The sequence below is a fragment of the Bubalus kerabau genome, chromosome 5, assembly GCF_029407905.1.
Source record: "Bubalus kerabau isolate K-KA32 ecotype Philippines breed swamp buffalo chromosome 5, PCC_UOA_SB_1v2, whole genome shotgun sequence".
Lineage (NCBI taxonomy): Eukaryota > Metazoa > Chordata > Mammalia > Artiodactyla > Bovidae > Bubalus > Bubalus kerabau.
Window position 1 is genome coordinate 56913532 of NC_073628.1, and position 23565 is coordinate 56937096.

At 43.9% G+C, this 23565-nt stretch overlaps 1 protein-coding gene across 2 annotated transcripts in view; it reads left to right on the forward strand.

The window, feature by feature from the left end:
* Positions 1 to 19037: 19037 nt before the first annotated feature.
* TMCC2 (transmembrane and coiled-coil domain family 2) overlaps positions 19038 to 23565 on the forward strand; it is a 37953-nt gene continuing 33425 nt past the window's right edge. The window contains exon 1 of one of the 2 annotated variants that reach the window (XM_055581738.1): positions 19038 to 19679. In XM_055581738.1, coding sequence (XP_055437713.1) covers positions 19473 to 19679 — 207 coding nt within the window. In that variant the 5' untranslated portion in view covers positions 19038 to 19472. Of the gene's footprint in view, positions 19680 to 20236; positions 20746 to 23565 lie in introns of those variants that run through there. The other variant, XM_055581740.1, reaches the window with a different exon arrangement.

The window sequence follows — 23565 nt, forward strand, 5'->3', positions numbered from 1 at the left end:
TTTCTCATGATGTACTCTGCATAGAAGTTAAATAAGCAGGGTGACAATATACAGGCTTGACGTACTCCTTTCCCTATTTGGAACCAGTCTGTTGTTCCATGTCCAGTTCTAACTGTTGCTTCCTGACCTGCATATAGGTTTCTCAAGAGGCAGGTCAGGTGGTCTGGTATTCCCATCTCTTTCAGAATTTTCCACAGTTCATTGTGATCCACACAGTCAAAGGTTTTGGCATAGTCAATAAAGCAGAAATAGATGTTTTTCTGGAACTCTTTTGCTTTTTCCATGATCCAGCAGATGTTGGCAATTTGATCTCTGGTTCCTCTGCCTTTTCTAAAACCAGCTTGAACATCTGGAAGTTCACGGTTCACATATTGCTAAAGCCTGGGTTGGAGAATTTTGAGCATTACTTTACTAGTGTGTGAGATGAGTGCAATTGTGCGGTAGTTTGAGCATTCTTTGGCATTGCCTTTCTTTGGGATTGAAATGAAAACTGACCTTTTCCAGTACTGTGACCACTGCTGAGTTTTCCAGATTTGCTGGCATGTTGAGTGCAGCACTTTCACAGCATCATCTTCCAGGATTTGAAATAGCTAAACTGGAATTCCATCACCTCCACTAGCTTTGTTCATAATGATGCTTTCTAAGGCCCATTTGACTTCACATTCCAGGATGTCTGGCTCTAGCTGAGTGATCACACCATCGTGATTGTCTGGGTCGTGAAGTTCTTTTTTGTACAGTTCTCCTGTGTATTCTTGCCATCTCTTCTTAGAATCTTCTGCTTCTGTTAGGTCCATACCATTTCTGTCCTTTATCAAGCCCATCTTTGCATGAAATGTTCCCTTGGTATCTCTAATTTTCTTGAAGAGATCTCTAGTCTTTCCCATTCTGTTGTTTTCCTCTACTTCTTTGCATTGATCACTGAGGAAGGCTTTCTTATCTCTCCTTGCTATTCTTTGGAACTCTGCATTCAGATGCTTATATCTTTCCTTTTCTCCTTTGCTTTTTGCTTCTCTTCTCTTCACAGCTATTTGTAAGGCCTCCCCAGGCAGCCATTTTGCTTTTTTGCATTTCTCTTCCATGGGGATGGTCTTGATCCCTGTCTCCTGTACAATGTCACGAATCTCTGTCCATAGTTATCAGGCACTCTATCTATCTGATCTAGTCCGTTAAATCTATTTCTCACTTCCTCTGTATAATCATAAGAAATTTGATTTAGGTCATACCTGAATGGTCTAGTGGTTTTCCCTACTTTCTTCAATTTAAGTCTGAATTTGGCAATAAGGAGTTCATGGTCTGAGCCACAGTCAGCTCCCGGTCTTGTTTTTGCTGACTGTATAGAGCTTCTCCATCTTTGGCTGCAAAGAATATAATCAGTCTGATTTTGGTGTTGACCTTCTGGTGATGTCCATGTGTAGAGTCTTCTCTTGTGTTGTTGGAAGAGGGTGTTTGCTATGACCAGTGTGTTCTCTTGGCAAAACTCTATTAGCCTTTACCCTGCTTCATTCCATATTCCAAGGCCAAATTTGCCTGTTACCCCAGGTGTTTCTTGACTTCCTACTTTTTTATTCCAGTCCCCTATAATGAAAAGAACATCTTTTTGGGGTGTTAGTTCTCAAAGGTCTTGTAGGTCTTCATAGAACCGTTCAACTTCAGCTTCTTCAGCGTTACTGGTTGGGGCATAGACTTGGATTACTGTGATATTGAATGGTTTGCTTTGGAAACGAACAGAGATCATTCTGTCATTTTTGAGATTGCATCCAAGTACTGCATTTTGGACTCTCTTGTTGACCATGATGGCTACTCCATCAGGGGCTCTTAGCATTGTATGAAAAGGGGCACTGCTTCACATGAATCTCTACTTGGTAAATGCATGTGAAGTCTGCCCCTAAGGAGGATATTCCCATTCCTTGTCATGTTCTCCCTCACTTTTACTTGCTCACGTATTCTCCACTGATCATTCTTTATTTTTGAAGATCCCCATGCAATCCCTAAAAGGCTCAGTGAAACAGAAATGAAAATACAAAATGAAAAGTTTAATATAAAATGGCCGATACTACTTAAAAGAAGAAGTGCTGTAACAAAGCAATGTGTGGTGATTTGCCACATACGATAATTTCTAGCAAAGGAGATCCTATGAGAGAGTAGTTGAGCTGGAGTTGTCCAGAAAGGGAATTGGAATTAACATCTTGAAGAAAGAGTGAAATGTGGCTAGATAGAAGTAGTCAAGGAGAGGCATTCTGTCAGGTAAAGGTCATAGAGCATATCCTTTTAAAAACTATTCATTAGTTCTGTATTTATTTCTAAAGTAAGTAGTTTAGGACTGTGGTGCAAAATGCAAATAGTGCAAAAGGTATGAAAGGGAAAACTAAGTCTTCTTTCTACTGCCTTTCTCCCGGTCACTTAGTTCCTCTCCCGAGAGGTAAGTACTGTTGCAAATGTAGATACTATATAAATATATTTTTAAAACTCCAACTATAGCATACCATACTTATTCTCTGGACTTCCCTGGTGGTTCAGATGGTAAAGAATCTGCCTGCAATGCAGAAGGCCCAGGTTTGATCCCTGGGTTGGGAAGATCCGCTAGAGAAGGGAATGACTACCTACTCCAGTATTCTTGTCTGGATAATTCCATGGACAGAGGAGCCTGGTGGGCTACAGTCCTTGGGGTTTCAAAGAGCCAGACAGGACTGAGCAACTAACACTTTCACTTTCACATACTTACTCTATTCTGCCCTTACAGACTTCTCCACACCAGAACATAAAGATCTGCCTTGGGCTTCCCTGGCGGTCCAGTGGTTAAGAATCCTCCTTGCACTGCAAGAGACAATGGTTCGATCCCTGGTCTGGGAAGATCTCACGTGCCTTGGGGCAGTGGAACCCACAGGCACAACTACGGAAGGCCACACACCCTAGACCCTGTGCTGTGCAGCAGACAGGCTGTCACAGTAAGTCCGCACACCGCAACCAGAGAAAGCCCGTGAGCCGCAGGGAAAACCTAGCACAGCCAAAAAACCTTAAGAAAAATAAGCTACAGGAATATTTTGTACAGCACAGAGAATATAGCCAATATTGGGAAAAAAAAAAAAGATACGGATTAAGATGTTTTATTTAACACGTCCTCTGTCGATGAACCTTTAGGCTGTGTGCAGTCTTTTGATATTATGAACAATGCAGCAGTAACTAACGTTTTAGATACATAATTTTTAATATCTGTATTCCCATCTCCATTTTTGATCTGCCGGGGAAAGTGGTCAATTGTTTCCTGCTATTTATTTATCTATTTTTGGCAGCGCTGGGTCTTCTTTGCTTCGCAGGCTTTTCTCCAGTTGCAGCGAGGGGGCTACTGTGTAGTTGTGGTGTGCGGGCTTCTCACTGCGGTGGTGTCTGTTGGTGCAGAACACAGGCTCTAGGGAGTTCGGGCTTTCAGCAGTTACAGCACATGGTCTCAGTGGTCGCAGCCGCTGGGCTCCAGAGCACAAGCTCAGCAGTTGTGGTACACTGGCTTAGCTGTTCCACAGCGTGTAGGGTCTTCTGTAATCAGGGATTGAACCTGTGTCTCCCGCATTGGCAGGCAGATTCGTTACCACTGAGCCACCAGGGAAGCTCTGTTTCCTGCTGTTTAAAACTTTAAAGGATGTAAATGACCGTGAACTCTTTCTAAATTACAATCATCTACAAGTAAAAAAAATTTTTTTTCAAATATCTAAGGACAAATGAGAGAGAATAACGGTTGAATGATAACAAGAGAGGGTTTATGTTAGTATAGGATAGTGTTTCCTGAAAGTTATGAGTGTTAAACACTTAATGAAAATAAATACACAGATCTACTTTTGTTCCCTCCTAGAACACAACTAAAATGATAGTAATGGAATTTTTTCAAATCATAAGCCTGCAATAATGAGAGGAGCCAGTAGCAAAACCAGAAAACAAAGTAGAAGCTGAACAGCAAATGGACAAGTGTTAATAAAGTTACCAGCCTGGAAAAACCTGAATCTGAAACCCAAAGTGGGAAAAGCTGAGACCCAACCTGATCTATACTGCAGAATACCTCAAGTCTCAGGAGCTGGTAACGGTAGGTCCCCCCACCTCCACTAGCTGCCGTGGGGGTAGAGGACAATAGGGCTGCCATGTACAGGTTGTACCCTGGGCAGGGATTTTAAAAAGGAGTCTGGAAGCTGTTTAAGAGCAGTCAGATCTCCAAGTCACCTTCCCTTTATTCAACTGTCCCCCTGACCCCACTCCTCAGAAGAGTGAAGTACTTATTCTCCAGAGAGGGCTGACTCAGAGATCTCTGTATAAAAATGAAGATTAAATGAACTAATGGATTTTGGATATGAAGATTCCCAACTCTCCTCCTCCATTTAATTCCTGGATCTCTGGTTATGTTTATTCTTCAGAGAGGAAACATGCAGTGTCTTCTTCAAGGAATCTGAGCAGCCCAAGAGGAAAGGCCCAAAGATACTGATATCAGGACCAAGATTCTGGTTTTTATTAAGGTATAATTGATATACAACATTATATTAGTTTCACAGTACGTGAACTGAGAACTTCCAGATGTTCAAGTTGGATTTAGAAAAGGCAGAGGAACCAGAGATCAAATTGCCAACATCCACTGGATCATAGAAAAAACAAGAGAATTCCAGAAAAACATCTACTTCTGCTTCATTGACTACGCTAAAGCTTTAACTGTGTGGATCACAATAAACTGTGGAAAATTCTTCAAGAGATGGGAATACCAGACCACCTTACCTGCCTCCTGAGAAAACTGTATGCAGGTCAAGAAACAACAGTTAAAACTGGACATGGAACAACAGACTGGTTCAAAATTGGGAAAGGAGTACGTCGTGGCTGTATATTATCACCCTGCTTATTTAACTTCAATGCAGAGTACATCATGAGAAATACCAGGCTGGGTGAAGCACAAGCTGGAATTAAGATTGCCGAGAGAAATATCAATAACCTCTGATATGCCAATGACAGCACCCTGATGGCAGAAAGTGAAGAAGAACTAAAAAGCCTCTTGATGAAAGTGAAAGAGGAGAGTGAAAAAGCTGGTTTAAAACTCAACATTCAGAAAACTAAGATCATGGCATCCGGTCCCATCACTTCATGGCAAATAGATGGGGAAACAATGGAAACAGTGACAGACTTTATATTTTTGGGCCCCAAAATCACTACAGATGGTGACTACAGCCGTGAAACTAAAGATGCTTGCTCCTTGGAAGAAAGCTATGACAAACCTACACAGCATATAAAAAGCAGAGACATTACTTTGCTGACAAAGGTCCATATAGTTAAAGCTATGGTTTTTCCAGTAGTCATGTACAGATGTGAGAGTTGGACCATAAAGGAGGCTGAGTGCCAAAGAATTGATGCTTTTTGAACTGTGGTGTTGGAGAAAACTCTTGAGAGTGAGTCCCTTGGACATCAAGGAGATCAAACCAGTCAATCCTAAAGGAAATCAACCCTGAATATTCATTGGAGGGACTGATGCTGAGGCTGAAGCTCCAATACTTTGGTCACCTGATGGGAAGAGCAGACTCATTGGAAAAGACCCTGATGCTGAGAAAGATTGAAGGCAGGAAGAGAAGGGGATGACAGAGGATGAGATGGTTGAATGGCATCACCGACTCAATGGACATGAGTTTGAGCAAGCTCTGGGAGATGGTGAAAGATAGGGAAGCCTGGCGTGCTGCAGTCCGTGGGGTCTGAAAGAGTTGGACATTAGTTTTGGGTATACAACACAATGATTTGATATTTGTATATATCACAAAATGATCACCACAATAAGTCAACATACATACCATACATAAAGGTTTTTTTCTTATGAGAACTTTTTAAGATTTACTCTCTTAGCAACTTTCAAATATGCAGTTACAGTATCATTAACTCTAGTTGACATGCTGTACATTACATGCCCATGACTATTTTATAACTGGAAGTTTATGGCATCCTCATCCTCACCTCAGCTTTTGACAACCACCAATCCAGAAGAGAGATTTTTATCTGGCTTGCTTATTGCTGTGTCCCAGCACCTAAAACAGTGCCTGTCACCTAATAAATGTTCATTAGATATTTGCTGGATGTTCACTGTAGATATTTTTGAATATCCAGAAAAACTCAAAAGAGAACATGTTTTAAAACCATGCATATTTCTATCCAGAAAGAACCAGTAGCTTATGTTTGTATCTATTAATATTGATCCTCTTGGGAAGAAGAGGAATAGATAAGAAATGTTGGGCTTCCCTGGTGGCTCAGTTGGTAAAGAGTCTGCCCGCAATGCAGGAGACCAGGGTTTGATCCCTGGGTCGGGACGATCCCCTGGAGGGGGGCATGGCAGCCCACTCCAGTATTCTTGCCTGGAGAATCCCCATGGACAAAGAAGCCTGGTGGCCTGTAATCCATGGGGTCACAAAGAGTCGGACCCAACTGATTGACTAAGCACAGCACAGCACATGTTACTTTTTCTAACTTTTCTGTGGCAAGTTTTCTCTGTGGCCATGAAGTGATGGGACCGGATGCCATGATCTTAGTTTTCTGAATGTTAAGTTTTAATCATAGGTTAGATGATCGCTAGAGAGATCCTGGACCTGATCCTCATGTTCATATAGGTGGAAATCAGTGCTTTTTGTGCAACACCAACAGACATTAATATTGAATTCTGTAATGTGAATTTGGAACAAGTTTACTAACAAAAGATATGACTATTCTCAACTATTCAACATAAAATCACAATCACAAGTCCAAGAATTAAAAAACCCACAGGGCTTCCCTGGTGGTCCAGTGATGGAGAATCCGCCTGCCAATGCAGGGCACGTGGATTTGATCCCTGCTCCAGGAAGATCCTACATGCCGTGGAGCAAGTAAGCCCATGTGCCACAAGTACTGAAGCCCTCGTGCCCTAGAGCCTCTGCTCCACAGCAAGCGAAGCCACCGCAATGAGAAGCCCATGCATTGAAACTAGAGAGTAGTCCCCTTCTTTGCAACTAGGGAAAGCCTGTGCACAGCAGCGAAGACCCAGCACAGCCATAAATAAATAAATAGATATTTTTGTAGGTGTTTTTTTAAAACACCTAAAAGTTAAAGAAAAAATACAACAATGTTTTTGAGTTTTCCCTAGGTATTTACTGCTTGTTCAACTGTTGTCATCTTCTAAAGTTACTAAAAGGCAAGTGATATTTGACTCCAAAGAAGAGAGGAAGGATTATGGAAGGTGAGAAAATACAATTCATTAACTTAATTTTATCTATGAATTAGGGGAAAGATCACCATTATCAAGTTGAGCAGTAGAACATATCTCCGTTTAGTTCAAAACTGAGCTCCAAGGGAACCTGTTTGAGAATCCCTATTCTAGACAATCTTGCTACCTTCTCTGCTTATCTTGTACATTGCTGGCGTGTTGCAGAGCAGTCTTCCCAAACTTTAATGTGCACAAGACACATGTGGGCGTCTTATTAAAATACACATCTGATTCAGCACATCTGGGGTGGGTTTGGGGTTCCACCTTTATAACAAGCTCGCAGGTGATGCCAACGCTGCCGGCCTGTGGACCACACTTTGAGTAGAAAAGGTGCACAGAGACAGACCAGGAATCAGCAAAGCCTCGGGATTAAGAAAATAGAACTGCAGCCAAAGATACTTGAGTTCAAATCCTAGCTCTACCCCGTCCCATCTGTATGCTGTTGGAGACATTACTTATTTTCTGTAAGTCTTAGTTCCTCATCCATAAGATGGGAATAATGGTACCTTCTTCATAGGGTTCTTGGGAGCATTAAAAAGAACAATGCGATTATAAATCTCTAAGTATGTAGAAATAAAAAGTCTTTTTAAAAAGCAGTTTCTGGGGGCTTCCCTTGTGGTCCAGTGGTTAAGAATCCATCTTCCAATGCAGGGGACATGAGTCCAATCCCTGGTCAGGCAGCTAAGCCCGCGAGCCACAGCTACTGAGCCTGCACGCTAGAGCCTGTGCTGCAGAACAAGAGAAGCCCGCACGCCACAGCTAGAGAAAGCCCGCACGCCACAGCGAGGACCCAGGGCAGCCCAAACAACAACAAGCAGTACCTAACACATAAGTATTTATAAATGACAACTGCTACTTATCAATTGTGTGATCATCTTTACAAACCTAAATTCTAGTCCTGACTTGCTACTGCATAATCTTGGACAAGTTATTGGCTCCTCTGCATCTTTGTTTTCAGTCATCAAATGGGATAATAATTATGACCACCTTATAAGGTTATAATGAGAATTGAAATAGGGGGAAAAGGATTTAAAATGCTTAGTACAGAGCCTTGCACACAGAAAATATTCAGTAACAGATAATGGAGATGACGATGACCGTTACAAGCCTGGGCTCTACTCCTGTATCTGTGCCTTGTAAAAGGGAGAGTGCTCTGATTGTGCTTAACATCGCTCTGTTTGGGGAGGATGGAGTGAGTCCATCCCCTCTTCACAGGAAGAGAAAATGCTTTGGAAATGAAATGTAAAAATTAAGGAAAAAGCACAGGAGTCAGAATCTGACCTGAGTTCTGGTCTGAGCTATGATTAACTTTGTGATTTACTCTGCTGCTTGGTGATTTGGAATCACTTAACTTCTTGGAGTCTCAGTTACTGATACTTATCTCACAGAATTGGGAAGAAGAAATGAGAATGTATAAAGCAGTTAGTACTTTACCTGCTTAATTCTCAACATTTATTAAGAATGCTTAATAAATGTTTCTTTCCTACCTACAGTAAATACATTCAGGATTATATATTCTTCCAAGGAAAATCATGTATTTCCAAGAATATTTTGATTTTACTTGGAGATTCTCTACATGAAGTTTCATTAACTTGAAGATTAAAGGTCTAAAAACTGAATTGCTAAATGCATTCTATTTAATTATACATCAAGTATCATTCCAATGCTAAATATTTCATCAGTGGCATTCCTGGCTGTTAGGGTGCAGAGCATGGGAAGGAAAAACAATCAAAAGAAATTTAGGATAAGCCCAAACGGAGGTCATCTGTTTTACTGACAAGTAGAAGAACAAAGTTTCCAGAAGTTTTTTAGAGTAACTGACTCAAAGCTTTCCAGAAGAAGCCCTGAACATTGTTTTGCTACAATTCACTTCTCATCAATAAGACTGGAAGATTGGTAATGCTTTTCCACATCCAAATGTTTTTGATGCTTTTTTCACTATGTTACCTGCCATTCTGGTGCAACTCCTTTTGGTTAATTTCTTTGCTTGCCCAGCCTAAGACCTTGTAACATGTTATATTTTTATCTTTCTGGGCTGATCTGCATGAAGAAAGATGGAGAATTGAAAACCTATCAATAATACCCTTTCCTTTGTCTATGTTATCTTCGTGGAGGGTTTCTGGAAGATTCTGAAACCTGAGTTCCAAAACATATTCCAACTGGCTTAGTATGTATCTATTAATATGTGCCAAATACAATGCCTGACATAAAGAATATGCTTCCCCCCCCAAAAAATGTTCTATATATTTTAGCCAAAAGAAAATATTTCATATCATCTTCCTGCCTACCCCATTTCTCATGAATCAAGCTCTGCAGGGAGGTGGTTTAATGGAGGTGAGGGTTAGGATGCTGGAGCAAAGATGAATGGATGTCATTCTGGTCATATGAGAACATTCCCCATCCTCAAACTGTAGTGGAAAGAGGGAGCACTGCCCAACAACCCTCACACAGATCTCTAAGTACCTGGAAAGTAGGTCTTGAACCTAGCTGAGCAACTTTCCTGCGTGTCAGTGTTTAGGGCCCCTGTCATTTCCCTGGAGCTGATTTCAGAAGCTCTGATCTAGAACCCTTCTCAAAATAGGGCTCAGTGAAAGTGCTGCACTCGATATGTCAGCAAATCCGGAAAACTCAGCAGTGGCCACAGGACCAGAAAAGGTCAGTTTTCATTCCAATCCCAAAGAAAGGTAATGCCAAAGAATGCTCAAACTACTGCACAATTGCACTCATCTCCCATGCTAGTAAAGTAATGCTCAAAATTCTCCAACCCAGGCTTCAGCAATACGTGAACCATGAACTTCCAGATGTTCAAACTGGTTTTAGAAAAGGCAGAGGAACCAAAGATCAAATTGCCAACATCCACTGGATCATTGAAAAAGCAAGAGAGTTCCAGAAAAACATCTATTTCTGTTTATTGACTATGCCAAAGCCTTTGACTGTGTGGATCACAATAAACTGTGGAAAATTCTGAAAGAGATGGGAATACCAGACCACCTGACCTGCCTCTTGAGAAACCTGTATGCAGATCAGGAAACAACAGTTAGAACTGGACATAGAACAACAGACTGGTTCCAAATAGGGAAAGGAGTACGTCAAGCCTGTATATTGTCACCCTGCTTATTTAACTTATATGCAGAGTACATCATGAGAAAAATGCTGGGCTGGAGGAAGCACAAGCTGGAATCAAGATTGCCGGGAGAAATATCAATAACCTCAGATATGCAGATGACACCACCCTTACGGCAGAAAGTGAAGAAGAACTAGAGTTGATGAAAGTGAAAGAGGAGAGTGAAAAAGTTGGCTTAAAGCTCAACGTTCAGAAAACGAAGATCATGGCATCCAATCCCATCACTTCATGGCAAGCAGATGGGGAAACAGTGGAAACAATGGCTGACTTTATTTTTCTGGGCTCCAAAATCACTGCAGATGGTGATTACAGCCATGAAATTAAAAGACGCTTACTCCTTGGAAGGAAAGTTATGACCAACCTAGATAGCATATTCAAAAGCAGAGATATTACTTTGCCAACAAAGGCCTGTCTAGTCAAGGCTATGGTTTTTCCAGTGGTCATGTATGGATGTGAGAGTTGGACCATAAAGAAAGCTGAGCACCGAAGAATTGATGCTTTTGAACTGTGGTGTTGGAGAAGACTCTTGAGAGTCCCTTGGACTGCAAGGAGATCCAACCAGTCAATCCTAAAGGAGATCAGTCCTGGGTGTTCATTGGAAGGATTGATGTTGAAGCTGAAACTCCAATACTTTGGTCACCTGATGCTAAGAGCTGACTCATTGGAAAAGACCCTGAAGCTGGGAAAGATTGAGGGCAGGAGAAGAGGACAATAGAAGATGAGATGGTTGGATAGCATCACCAACTCAATGGACATGGGTTTGGGTAAACTCCAGGAGTTGGTGATGGACAAGGAGGCCTGGCGTGCTGCGGTTCCTGGGGTTGCAAAGAGTCAGACACGACTGAGCAACTGAACTGAACTGATCCATAAGCAGGTTTTCAGATGACATGGACACACATCTCCTACATAAGGAGTATGACATTTTTTTAAGGGTGAGAAGGAATAAAAGAAAAATAGTTTTAACTTTAAAATATAAAAAATAATTCATTTCAAATAAATTTTCAATAGTCTCAAATCTTGGCATAAAATTTAGGATTACTTCTTAGCACTCCCCTTCTATCCTTACACAGGCTTTATCCAAATTTTATCATTTAGTTGATATCATCTTTAATTCTTATGACAATCCTGGAAAGTTATATATTTCTAACCCTATTTTATAGATGAAGAAATTGAGACTCTGGTTAAGTGATTTGTCTAAGTTCAAACACATTCATATGACTCCAAAACCCTTATTCTAGCTCAACACAATTTGCTTTCTAATGCTTTCCTTTTGTATTATTTAAAGAAGGCTTTTTGTGTCTAGATATTCTCCATATTTACGTCTTTTAATAACAGCCTGACATTCCATTGTACGTTTATACCACTGTTATTCACCCACTCCCTATTCTTGGGCACTTAGGTGGTTTCGGGTTTTTCATTGTTACAAACATTTTTTTGTTGTTGTGATGTTGCCTCTGTTCTTTTGAATTATTTCCCAGGATAATTCCCAGGACGGTTTTCCTGGAGGGTACAGACATTTATATGGCTCTAGCTCTATATTACTGAATTATGCCACGTCATTGCATCTTGAAAGAGAGTACTGTCTTCTTTTTTTTTTAATTTAAATTTGTTTATTTTAATTAGAGGCTAATTACTTTACAATATTGTATTGGTTTTGCCATACCTCAACATGAATCCACCACGGGTGTACACATGTTCCCAATCCTGAACCCCCCTCCCACCTCCCTGCCCATACCGTAACCCTGTATGCGAGACAGCAAAAGAGACACAGATATACTGTCTTCTTTCCCAGGGCCCTGTGAGAGGTTTAAGGCAAGCCTGGGAGATTTACCAATGAAAACAACCCTTTGTCCCTCTATCTGCTTAGATGTGCCCTAGGGGTGTATTAGACTCCCTGAAAACACTTCATAGCATAAGTATGAATACTCTTGAATAAGATCTCACGTGGGATAATGTGACTCCCTCTTCCCAGGAAAGTTTTCCTTGATTAAGTTGTCTTTTTCTCTTTGTAGTCACAAGATCAGCAGAAGATATTTCAAGCAGCTGACATTTCCATCTTGATTCAGGCAGACTGAGCTCTTCATTTCTGTGTTGGAAAGAGGTGTGGTAGCTGTTAGAAACAAGCCTGGACTTCACTTAACGGTTTTCTATTCCAAACTAGCTGCAGAGGGTCGGGATGAATAACACCAGAGGAAGGAGGCCCCAATAGCAGGTGGAAAATGTTTTAGGAATTTCAGGAGGAAGTAAAATTGGGAAAGTCATATGAGAAAATTGAGGAAAAGCCACCAGGCTCCCCTGGTGGCTCAGAGGGTAAAGAATCCGCCTTCAGTGCAGGAGGCCGGCGTTTGATCCTTGGGTTGGGAAGATCCCCTGGAGAAGGAAATGGCAACCCACTCCAGTATTCTTGCCTGGACAATCCCATGGACAGAGGAGCCTGGCAGGCTACAGTCCATGGGGTCGCAAAGAGTTGGACATGACTGATCAACTTGCAATTTCATGTTCATACTAGAATAAGAAGCTCCATTCCAACTGGTGGAAGGTAATTTGGGGATATATATATTAATATCTCTAAATCCTAGTTATCTTACATGACAAGAGTACCAGCCACTGGAAGGTACTAAAAGATTTAGCCTGAAATTATATGACATATAATAGGCATTCAATCCCAAGGCACAAGGCACAGTAGGCATTGTGGGAAAAGCATAAACACTGAAGACAAGCAGAACTGGTCTAGCTAGCTCTTTCTAGCCAGGTGACCTAGGGCAAATCTTTAATTCTCTTTGAGCTTCATTTTCCTCTTCTGTAAAATGGAGATTATGATACTTATACACAAAGTTTGTCTTACATACTAAGTGGGAGTGTATGCCAAACATATAAAGCTTGATAAAAAGGTGCTGTACTGTGCTTAGTCACTCAGTCGTGTCCTACTCTTCGCCACCCCATGGACTGAAGCCTGCCAGGCTCCTCTGTCCATGGGGATTTTCCAGGCAAGAATACTGGAGTGGATAGCCTATCCCTTATCCAGGAGATCTTCCTGACCCAGGAATTGAACCAGAGCTACTACTAATTCACAAATCTATCAATAAGTGTGTCCACTAAGTCTTCCCCTACATCTGTGGTTCTCAAACTTAGTGAGCATAAGAACCATCTAGGTTATTTGGTTAAAGTGCAGATTTTCAGGCTCCACCCCAGAAATTCTGTTTCCATTAGTTTAGGATGGGGCACAGAAATCGACATGTGCCACTCAATTTCAAGGTAATTTATGTTGCTGGTAATCCATAAACCATACTTTGAGAAACACTGCTCTGTGGTCTCAGGCAATAAAGAGAGAGGGAAAAAAAAAGTTTTTCCCATCACTAATATGCCATAAAAACTCGAAAGCATGCAGATATAAAATTAAATAGATCCAAATAGTGAGTGATTCTATATTCAGGAAGATTTATAGAGTTCTCACCTACTTAAAGGCTTCAGAATCATCCTAAAGTGACATTTTATCCTTTTAACACTCATGGATGAATGACTCTTACTTGGAGTCATCTTGACCCCTCATGGAGATCTCTCTCTCTCTGGACTGTGGCAGTTAATTATCTCCCCCTAGGAATATTGACAGACATTGCCACTTAAATCTTAGGTGGTTGTTTTACATTTCATTTGTGTCTCATTTCTCCAACTGGACTTTAAGTCCAAAGGCAGGGACCAATGTCTTTTTTTGTTTTCTATCTCCCACAAGCATCTTGCAAAGCCTTTATAAATCATATTTATTTCATAAATATATTTGAGTGAATGGAGATGCATCTGACTGTAGCTTAATAATCACTGATAAATTCTTAACCCCAAGAATGGCTCAAAATTACAGTTAGGAAAAGACTATCAGGCTTTTAGGTTTGGAGCCAAACAGAGCAAAGTGTAGCTCTCAGGCCTATGAAAGTGCTATAATTTCTGTAAGCCTGTTTTCTCATTTGCAGGGTAACACTCACCTCGCGGACTGGACATGCAGATTAAGAGAGAATTCATAGGGTTCCAAGCAAATGCCTAACCCCTTGCTCTTACTGTTATATTTAAAAGTACCACATAGAACAATAGATGGACCTGCCACAGATATTTATCTTCAGATGTAAAATAATAAACAACTGATACTCTCGGAGCAAAGCTGATATTTTCTCTTTCTTTTCTCTTCTTTATTTCTGATATTTTAAGGTCTAGCATTTTCAGCTTTAAGTAACAGATTGTCCAGGGATTTGTATGGATTCCCTATGGGGATGGGAAAGGACACAAAGCAGCCATTTTACCAGCCCCAGGCTCTCACACAGAGCAGGACAATCAGGGTTTAAGTTCATGCTTCACAAACCTCCTCTGTTCCAGCCGTGATTCTTGTGACTTTTCTCCCATTACTAAGAAGCAACAATCACCCAGAGTGAAGAATATGCATCCGACCCGAAATTAGAAGGTCCCCTTTTTGTATTACAGATAGGAGATTCACTACTCCCAGGGATGAGATAGACTTTGGATTTCCCATGCAGGTTTTAGGAAAGCTGGGAGAAAAATGTTTACAAAAGTAACAAACCAGGCCTGTTTACTCCTTTAAAGCATTGCTAGTTAGGTATCAGAGGTTCTGTGCAATGGAGGAAACAATAAACATAATTTCTCAATATAAACGGTAATTACAGTTTTATACCTGAAGGCAAAAAACTGAAATGAATAGCTGAGAATAAGGTGGATAGAGGTTAAATAAACCATGATATAGTCACTTGATAGAATGGTAGACAATCATTTTAAATGTTTACCTAGACATACAGAGATATGTTGAAATAATAACGTCTGGAATAACATGGGAAAATGTAATAACATATTGGAAAATGCTTCTGAGCACATTTTAACTAAAAAAACAGAATAAAATTTAGTTTCGACTTAAGAGCTTTCTCCAATTCACAAGTGATGCAGAGCCTTCCCAGAACTGCCTGCCTCTTATGATAGCCAATAAACAGTGTGTACTTAGGTGGTGGGACTGTGACATCAGCAACTATTCAGCCAATCTCCCTGATGGTTATTTGCATAGTTTACACCTCCTATTGCCAACAGAACCCAGTTTCTTTTAGGGAGAGCACTGAGTGAAAGTGAAAATCTCCAAAAGAAAGGGAAGAAAATTACAATAACAAAGGAATACTTGTAATGATGTTGGTATCAAGATACAGTGATTAAAATTATTACATTTAGTGCCTGAAGAGAGTACTTTTACCTTCTAAGCAAAGCACTCTAGTTAGTATGCTAAATCTTAAAATAGCTCTCTGACAACCCACTTGATGTTTAAACATTTTTTTATGAATTCCCACAGAATAGGAAACAATTTCCTGCCTCTTGCTATTGGGAAAAGAGAAGTCTTTTATTTCTTAGAATTTATTGCATTTACAAAAAGAAACAACTTTATGCTTACCTGTTGATCTTGACACCTTATCTTCAACACTTAAGGCTTCATCATTTTCAAGGTAAATGAACTGGCTGTTGACAAAGAAAACAGGGTTCTACAAGCCTAATCTTTATCCTCCTTGTTTATACACTTACTAGTTTAGCAAATTTGCTATTACCAGGAGTGTTCCCTTTCAGCAGCCTAATTGGGATTTCCTTTCACAAGAAGCATTAAGCTTAGTGGGATAATCCCACCTCTTCCATGTGGCGGACAGTGGGTTTAGACGAGTTTGTTAATTATTTTTGTTTCATTCAGGCTCGCTGAGCACATACTGTGTGTCAAGTGTTTTCACGCTCGTTTTTCAACAAGCGTTTTCAGTTTAATCCTTACAATAACCATGTGAGGATAGATATTATTAGCTCCTGTTTACAGAAGAGACAACCAAGGATAAGAGAGGTTAAGGGATTTGGTTGCCCCAAAACATGCAGAGAGTAACAAAACCAGGATTCTTACATGAATTTTCTAATGCCAAGACAAGTGTTCTTCCCACTACATCATGTTATTTATTTATAATTAACCAGTGGAACCAAAGTAAACTGGAAAATGCTACTCCTACATACTGAATATAATCTCTTGTATTGTAAACTTACACATTTTTATCTTACTGTGAACATCAAAATATAGCATGTGCCTACATTTTCCCAAGAAACCTTTAATAGAATAATGTAGTCTTTTAAATAAAATTTCAATCCAAGTATTTTCAAGTTCTCTTTATTTTAGGCACTCAATAATTGACTGTGGCTAATGAAAATTTGTCATCGTCTTCCAACTGGTGGTTGCATGTCACACAGCCCTTTACACAACTTCTCACCCAAACTTCTTTGGCAGCATAATATGACGCTCAATGTAAGTCAGAAATGGGTGAGACACATTTGAACTCCCAAGGATAGAATCACTGGAGTGGAATGTTCAACTTTTAAAGCTGGATGACATTTCTGTTTAAAGCGATGGCCCTCACTCTGCCAGGCAATGTTTAAGTGCTTTATATATATTATATATATAACACCCTATGTTACCCAACACCCTATAAGGTTGGTATCCCCACTTCTAAATGAGGAAACTGGGGCTTAAGGAGGTTAGACAACTTGCCTCCAATCCCACGGTCAGTGGACAGCAGAGCCAGGATTTGTCCGCAAGCAGACTGGCTGCAGAGTCTGAGCTCTTAACCTCTCAACACTGTCTCTCCAAGAGGGAATGTAAAGTACTGGCTGATTTCATGAAACACACCACTTTTATATTGACCTGCATCACTCCTCGGAAAATATGGGCACAAACAGGAAATCTGGACATCATGCTATGTGTACATGAAAATATAAATATAAAATTCAAAGTCAGCTTCAACCTAGTATGGAAAGGAGATGTAATTCAGGATGATAATGGTCTCTGCTTCCTTAAAGCTTCACACTGACAGCCTCCACTTTTCTTAGGCCTAGAGTCAGGTCATGAACGTACATCCATATGCACTCACCATTTGCCACCCAAGACTTGTCCAGGGTCTGTGGGACCCCTGCACTTCCCTGGGGTGAGCCATCAGGGGACAGCGACTTCGTGCACCAGGGTCATCGGCCCCGGCTGGTTCTGCTTTGTCCTGTCACAGACTTCACTGGTATTCTGCTTTTCCCTCACCACTGAAAATGCTAGAGGCTTGTGGCCTCGTTTTCCACGTTGTGCCTGACACTGAGTAGTGGAGGTGGAGGGGGCTTTACATTTCTAGCCCATTCTAAATTTCTGTGTTCTAAAAATGGAGCTGCCTTGTTTAGAAAGTAGCTGCTTGGCTGAAGTAAAAACAACTTAGGCTCTTCTAGGACACGCACTAAAACAAGTGGTTGGAATGGAAAAAGAACAGAGTCAGGAAACTCACAGACTAGCAGGACTGAAAGGGTAAGTGAAGTGAGGCTAGAATGGTACCATGGGTGTGAGAGAGCTTGGGAAACTGTGAAACGCTTTAGAGATCACTGTGACTCACACACTAAGTGGCCCCTTCATTACGGTCTAGGCCAGAGGTTCTCAGACGTTAGTATGCATCAGAATGACCTGAAAGACTTGTTGAAACAGAACTTGGGACCCACTATTTCTGATTCAATAGGTCTGGATGGTGTCCAATAATCTGCATTTCTATCAAGTTTCTAGGTGATGCTGATGCTGCTGGTCCTGGGACCTACTTCCAGAACTGTTCATTTAGGCTGCTGGGTGGGCAAAATCCATGGTATCCACAGTAACCACAAGGTAGCTACTCGGATGGGGTTGTTATTATTACCCAGCTCCATCTCTTGGTAACCCCAATATTTGCTCTCTTCTGCCTCCAGATTACTCAGCGCAGTTTTGCTGAGATTTATGGGGGGAAAAGATTGAATTCCTTTCCTCTCTTCCATGTTTCAACCTCCTGCCATTAAAACCCCTTCTTATTTAAAAGCTGCTTCACAGTTTGCAAAAACTCTCACATACATTATTGTGTTCAAAAATGAGATACTTTCTCATTTCTGAGCACAAAGCTGAGACTCTTTAGAAAATTAGGGGAGGAGGCGATGGGGCAGAACACCCGATCTCTTCCTTCCCTTTGCATTTGCAGCTCTGAAGGTAGCAATCTGTCCGCGTTTCAGATCAAGGGTCTTAGGATCTGCGTCTTCCTCACCGAAGAGATGCTATAATGTGCGAAGTTAGAGCAAAAAAGGCGTGATGATAAGCATCCCTACGGCGCCTTCTCTAAGCCAAATAAAATGAGTGGGTGGGGGACACCCCGACATGTCGAGTGTTTCCTGGAAGGGTCCCTCGGGTGCTTCTGCTAAAATCGCGCCTCGGTGGCCCGACGCCCCTGATCTCAACTCCGCAGCCCGCTGTCCGCAATGCTAAGACGCAGCACTCCAGCCCTCCCGATTGCTCCTGGGGGATCGCGCGGTGCAACCAACCCCAAGGACGCGGCCGCGACGCCCCCCCGGCCCTCGGGTCTCCCTATTGGCCCGCGGCCGTCGTCACGCCCTCCTCGCCTCGCCTCCCCCCGCCCGGCCGCCGCACCGGCCGGCTAGGTTGCACGCTGGCCGCGGGCTCAGGCCGCGGCGGCGGCTTTGCAGCAGGCGGTGCGGCGGTCGGGGGCCGGGCGCGCGGGCGGGGCGGGGGCGCGCTGCGGGATCCTCCGCCGGCAGGTGCGGGCCGGGGGCCCGCGCCGGGCCGGGGGGCCGCAGTCGCCGCCAAGGGCGGCAGACGAGGACCTGCCCGGCCGGCCGCCCCATGCCTGCCGCGCCCAGCAGCCCGGCCCGCCGGGAGGGATGCGCGGTGCCGCCCGGTTCTCCTCAGCCCTGCGCTTGCCCTGAAGCAGAAAGTTTGGAGGCCGGGGGCTGTCTTCCTCCTCCCGCTCCAATGACTGCCCAAGGACTCCTGCTGCCCAGCCTCGACTGTGACCTGCCTTCGCTCCCCGGGTGGCGATGAACTATTCCAAGCTGTAACCAAGGCTCCCCGCTCCTCGCCCTTCCCTCACCCTCCCTTGAAAAGGTTTATTTTTTCAATTCAAGAGATTGTGATCCGCTCGACTCCCCTTCTCGTTAATAATTTAGACCCCGAGCCTCGTTTCTGAGTGTAAGAGGGGGTGCGGTCTCCCTCCAGGACGGCGCGCTGGAAGGACAGATTCCCCTTGCCGACCCATCTACACCATGAAGAGGTGCAAATCGGACGAGCTGCATCAACAGCAGGGCGAGGAGGATGGAGCCGGGCTGGAAGATGCTGCTTGCCACCTGCCGGGTGCGGACATCCGGCCTGGGGAGGCCGCGGGTGCTAACTCTGCTGGCGGGCCAACTTCGGATGCGGGCGCTGCCGCGGCGCCCAACCCGGGTCCCCGAAGCAAGCCTCCCGATTTAAAGGTGAGCCGCAGACCCTCCCCTTGAGAGCCTAACCGGCGACTTAGCTTTCTCCGCCCCACGCAGAAGCGCTGTAACAGGCTAAAAGTGATGGGGAAGCCAGACAGAGGTCAGAGAGGATGGTCAGATGTTCAGCCAGACCCTGGGCTAGATCTCGGGTACCATTTGTGCCTCTGTCTTTCAGCTTATTTCAGGCCTCTGTGTTTGTTCCTCATTATTCAGCAGACGTTCTAGTGACTCACGCATCCGAGGTTGTTTGAATAATGTGTGTGAAGCGCTATTCGCAGACAAAGAGCTGGAGAAATCCGAAATGCTAACTAAAAAGTTGACATCCCTTCCCCTCCCTGGAAGGGCAAGAAAATGACAGGGGTGGGAACCCAAGCAAAGGACCATTAGCTCCTTTGCTGAATTAGTTCCCTCCTTCTGGGACCTTCCTGGATTGAAGCTCAGTTTGTCCATCTGTGAAAGGGGAGTGTGGGCTTCCTGCCGTTAGGTGGAGCCAGAGGTTAAGCTAGTGCTTGGAGATCCGGGCTGGTTTCCTAAACCAGCCCCCAGGGTGGAGAACTGACAGGTGGCCGCTTGGTGCTTGCGCTGGTTTGGGGCCTCGGTTTAAGTTGCACACAAGCTGAGCCGGCAGGGAGAACCAGGATCCGAAAGAGGCGGCCGCATGCAGCTGGGAGTCCTTTATTTTCCAGCCTGAGGTTGCGGAGACAATTATTGAGCTGTACTGGATATGTCTCTATATTAACTAAAACAGCAGCTGTGATAAATAATGCACCTTTGCTGGAGCTGCCACAGGAATTGCAGGCTCAGGCTTCTCAAGCAAGCTCACCGCCGGGCTGAGAGAGATGTCAGCCCAAGGAAGGAACTTAGATGCCTTGGAGATTGATGCCTTGGGGAGATTTTCTCCAGAGGGGGTGCAAGGTCTTGGCTAGGGGAGCAAAAGGACTCCATTATGTTAAATAAAGCCTGTCTCCTATGGCAGCAGCCACTAAGGAGCTCGCCAGAATAAACCAATGACATTCCTCGTTTGGCGTGAGCGGCACAGAGTCAGGAAGTCAGAGCGCAGGTGAGTGTGCTCTTACCTATGTATGTTACCTGTCTGTATTTCTTGGGGAGAGGTAAGAAGGTGACTTCTGCCTCCATGTGTGTATCTTAAAAATTGGTGGCAGATATTTGAACGTAACCTCTGATTTTGCTGCTGCCCTTTTTCAGAGGATCGGGGCTAGCTTTATGTGTAAGATGAGCTCCACTGGGTAGGCAGTGCAGGGAGAGTCCTTGGTACCTGGCCTGCCTGCCACCTCTGAGCCCACCTGAGTGGTCAGGAGCCATGGTTCCTATTTTCAATGAGATGGTGAAGCAAAAGGGCTGCCCTTAGTGCTGACACGGGGCGGGGGCAGCCTTCTGCTGCAAACTTCAGCTTCCTTCTGGGCTGATCCAGATGGGTCTGGCCAGCACACCCTGATTCCTTGGCGAGGTGGGATCCTCACCCCAAGTCCGTGAAAAACAGCCTTTGAAACTCCCCCACGATTCAGCTCCGGCCGCAGTGAAAACCACCGGCTCCGTTCATTTCCCCCGCTGCCTTCAGGAGGGAAGGTGGGCTTGTGGTGTGGGGGCTGCAGTGTCTTTGTCTCTGTAGATAAAGCTGCTGAAAGAAGCTCATTCATCTCCACCCACTTACCTTTTATACTCTCTCTCCTTTTTGGGGGGTGGTGGTGGTGGTTGACACTCGGGTTCTGGTTGGGGCAGACGCAGGAACAACAGCTCTACACTTGATAATAAATGCGGGCCGTCCCTGAACCAAAGTTGAGATTAGGTGTGAGAAAAGGACACCTTCTTTTCTTGTCCTTCCAAGTTGTCTTCCACCCCCATCAGAAAACATATTTCTGAGCTGACCACAGCCGTGTGAACCCAGGCTGGCAGCTCAGGGAAAACCTAGCTGCTGCCTGCTCCGTGAGAGCTCAGGGAGACAAGCAGGGCCTTTTCCTGTTTGTCTCCATCTGCTTTATCACGTGTTTACAAAGTAGGGACTTCAGAGACAGACACGAACTTGGGGGCTATAGCAGTTTAATTTGCTGTGTGATCTCAAGCAAGTCACTCAACTCTTCTGAGCCTTTTTCTGGGGAAAGGGACTAGGAATTTTGAAGTCTGTCCAAACTTGTTTTCCAGCACTGGCATAGTTTTCCAGCAATGGAAAAATCCCATCTTTGGCTCTAGCGCTACGTATAAGCTAACTTGTTTTAGATGTGATGGTGGTACTGGAATAGGGTAAGTGATTTTTTAACACCCTCTGTCCCCTACCTGTGTCTGGCCTGGAGCAACCTGCAGTTCTGTTTTCATTTTAAACTTTGGAAATAGGAATTTTTGGTCCCTTAGTCCACTGCTGTTTTCTTGTAATAGCTCCAGGTGTTGTGATGGATTAGGTGCAGTGGAGGAAATCATCTTGAGAAAAAAAAAAAAAGGTTTTGTCTGAAGCACCTCGTGGAAGTTGGGCGAAAGGAGAGGACAGAATGATCCACTTGTGCCCCGATGGCCAAGGTTGTCGAGCAGCCCCAGAGCACGGGCTCCGGTGGTCTCCCTTCTTGTCCTTCAGTGTCGTGGAGGACTGCACTGTAGATTTCTCCTGTGGTGGCCTGGGATCTGAGATTGGGGGCCATGGAGGACCAGTGAGAAGGAAAAATAGTTAAGCAGCAATTTTAAAACTCTAACTGAAAAATAGCCTGAAAAAGTACATTGCCCCACAGGCAGCTTATGCAGGTGCTTTGGAGGCTTCTCAGCTACTCTGCACACTTGATGTGACCTTCAGGGGCAATGTCACCAGACACTCCTGCAACAGGAGACCCCAAATTCAGAGTCACATCGCCTTCCCCCTTGGCTTGTGGCTTGGACTCCGTTGAAGCACCCGAGTTCATGTCTTGGATTCATTTGTGGTCATTATCCAGGCCTTTGCTCCTGCCAGTTTCCTTACTAGCTGGGAGGACACGCTAGATTGCTGCTTACAGACAGTGTTGGCTGACCAAAAGTACACTGAGATTTTCCAGCAAGTAAACCCACTGCTAGTGAGAGCGGGAGTGGGAGGAGCTCAGGGGAAAACTGCAGAAAGGGACATGGAGCACATGTTCCTGTTAGAAACACAACATGTGGTAGATGTCGCTGAGGCCCGGGATGGGTGGCTAAGCACGAGAGTCAGCTGGCTCTGCCCTGAAGCCTTTTAGAAGCCCGAGGGCAGGGGAGGAAATCGCCAGCCTTGCCATCTCTCCCATCCCTGAGCAACTGGAGGACTTGTGCCTCTCCTGAAAGGAAGGCTCTGGGTGTGCTGGCCAGAAACCATCCCCTAGACTTTCCCTGAGCTTCTCTTTCCTTTCACAGATGTCTCTGCGATTCATTTCCCCAGAGAGTTCTGAACAGTATTAATATTTTTTCCAAGAAGAAGAAGGGGGTGTTCTGAAGTGCATCATCCCAGTCCTGGTTCGAAGTGCTTCTAACTCAGGATTCACTTGGGTGCCTTCATCTGTACCATTCACTGGTCTTCCTGTCTGCTCGGAGTGAAGTGCGATTCGGAACCAAAGAGCTGAGGGAGTCACAGCTGAATCCCGTAGGACTGTGCTTGCTGGCTCGCAGCCTGTGCTGAGCTCGGGTGCACCACGTTCCTCGCCGCTCCTGGAGCGCCCGCTGGCGAAGGCTTCACGGGGCAGCAGATACTGACCTTTCGTGGGAAAACCTGTTTTAGGTTGTGAAACATGCCATATATGTAAAAGTGTCTGAGAGTATGTGTACTCTTTAAATAACAGGGGCAAAATAGATACCCCAGCTACCTGCTACCCGAGAGGGGGAACATGTATATTCCCAAGAAGCTTCTGCTTATTTTTCTGTTCTTTTGTTGATTTTT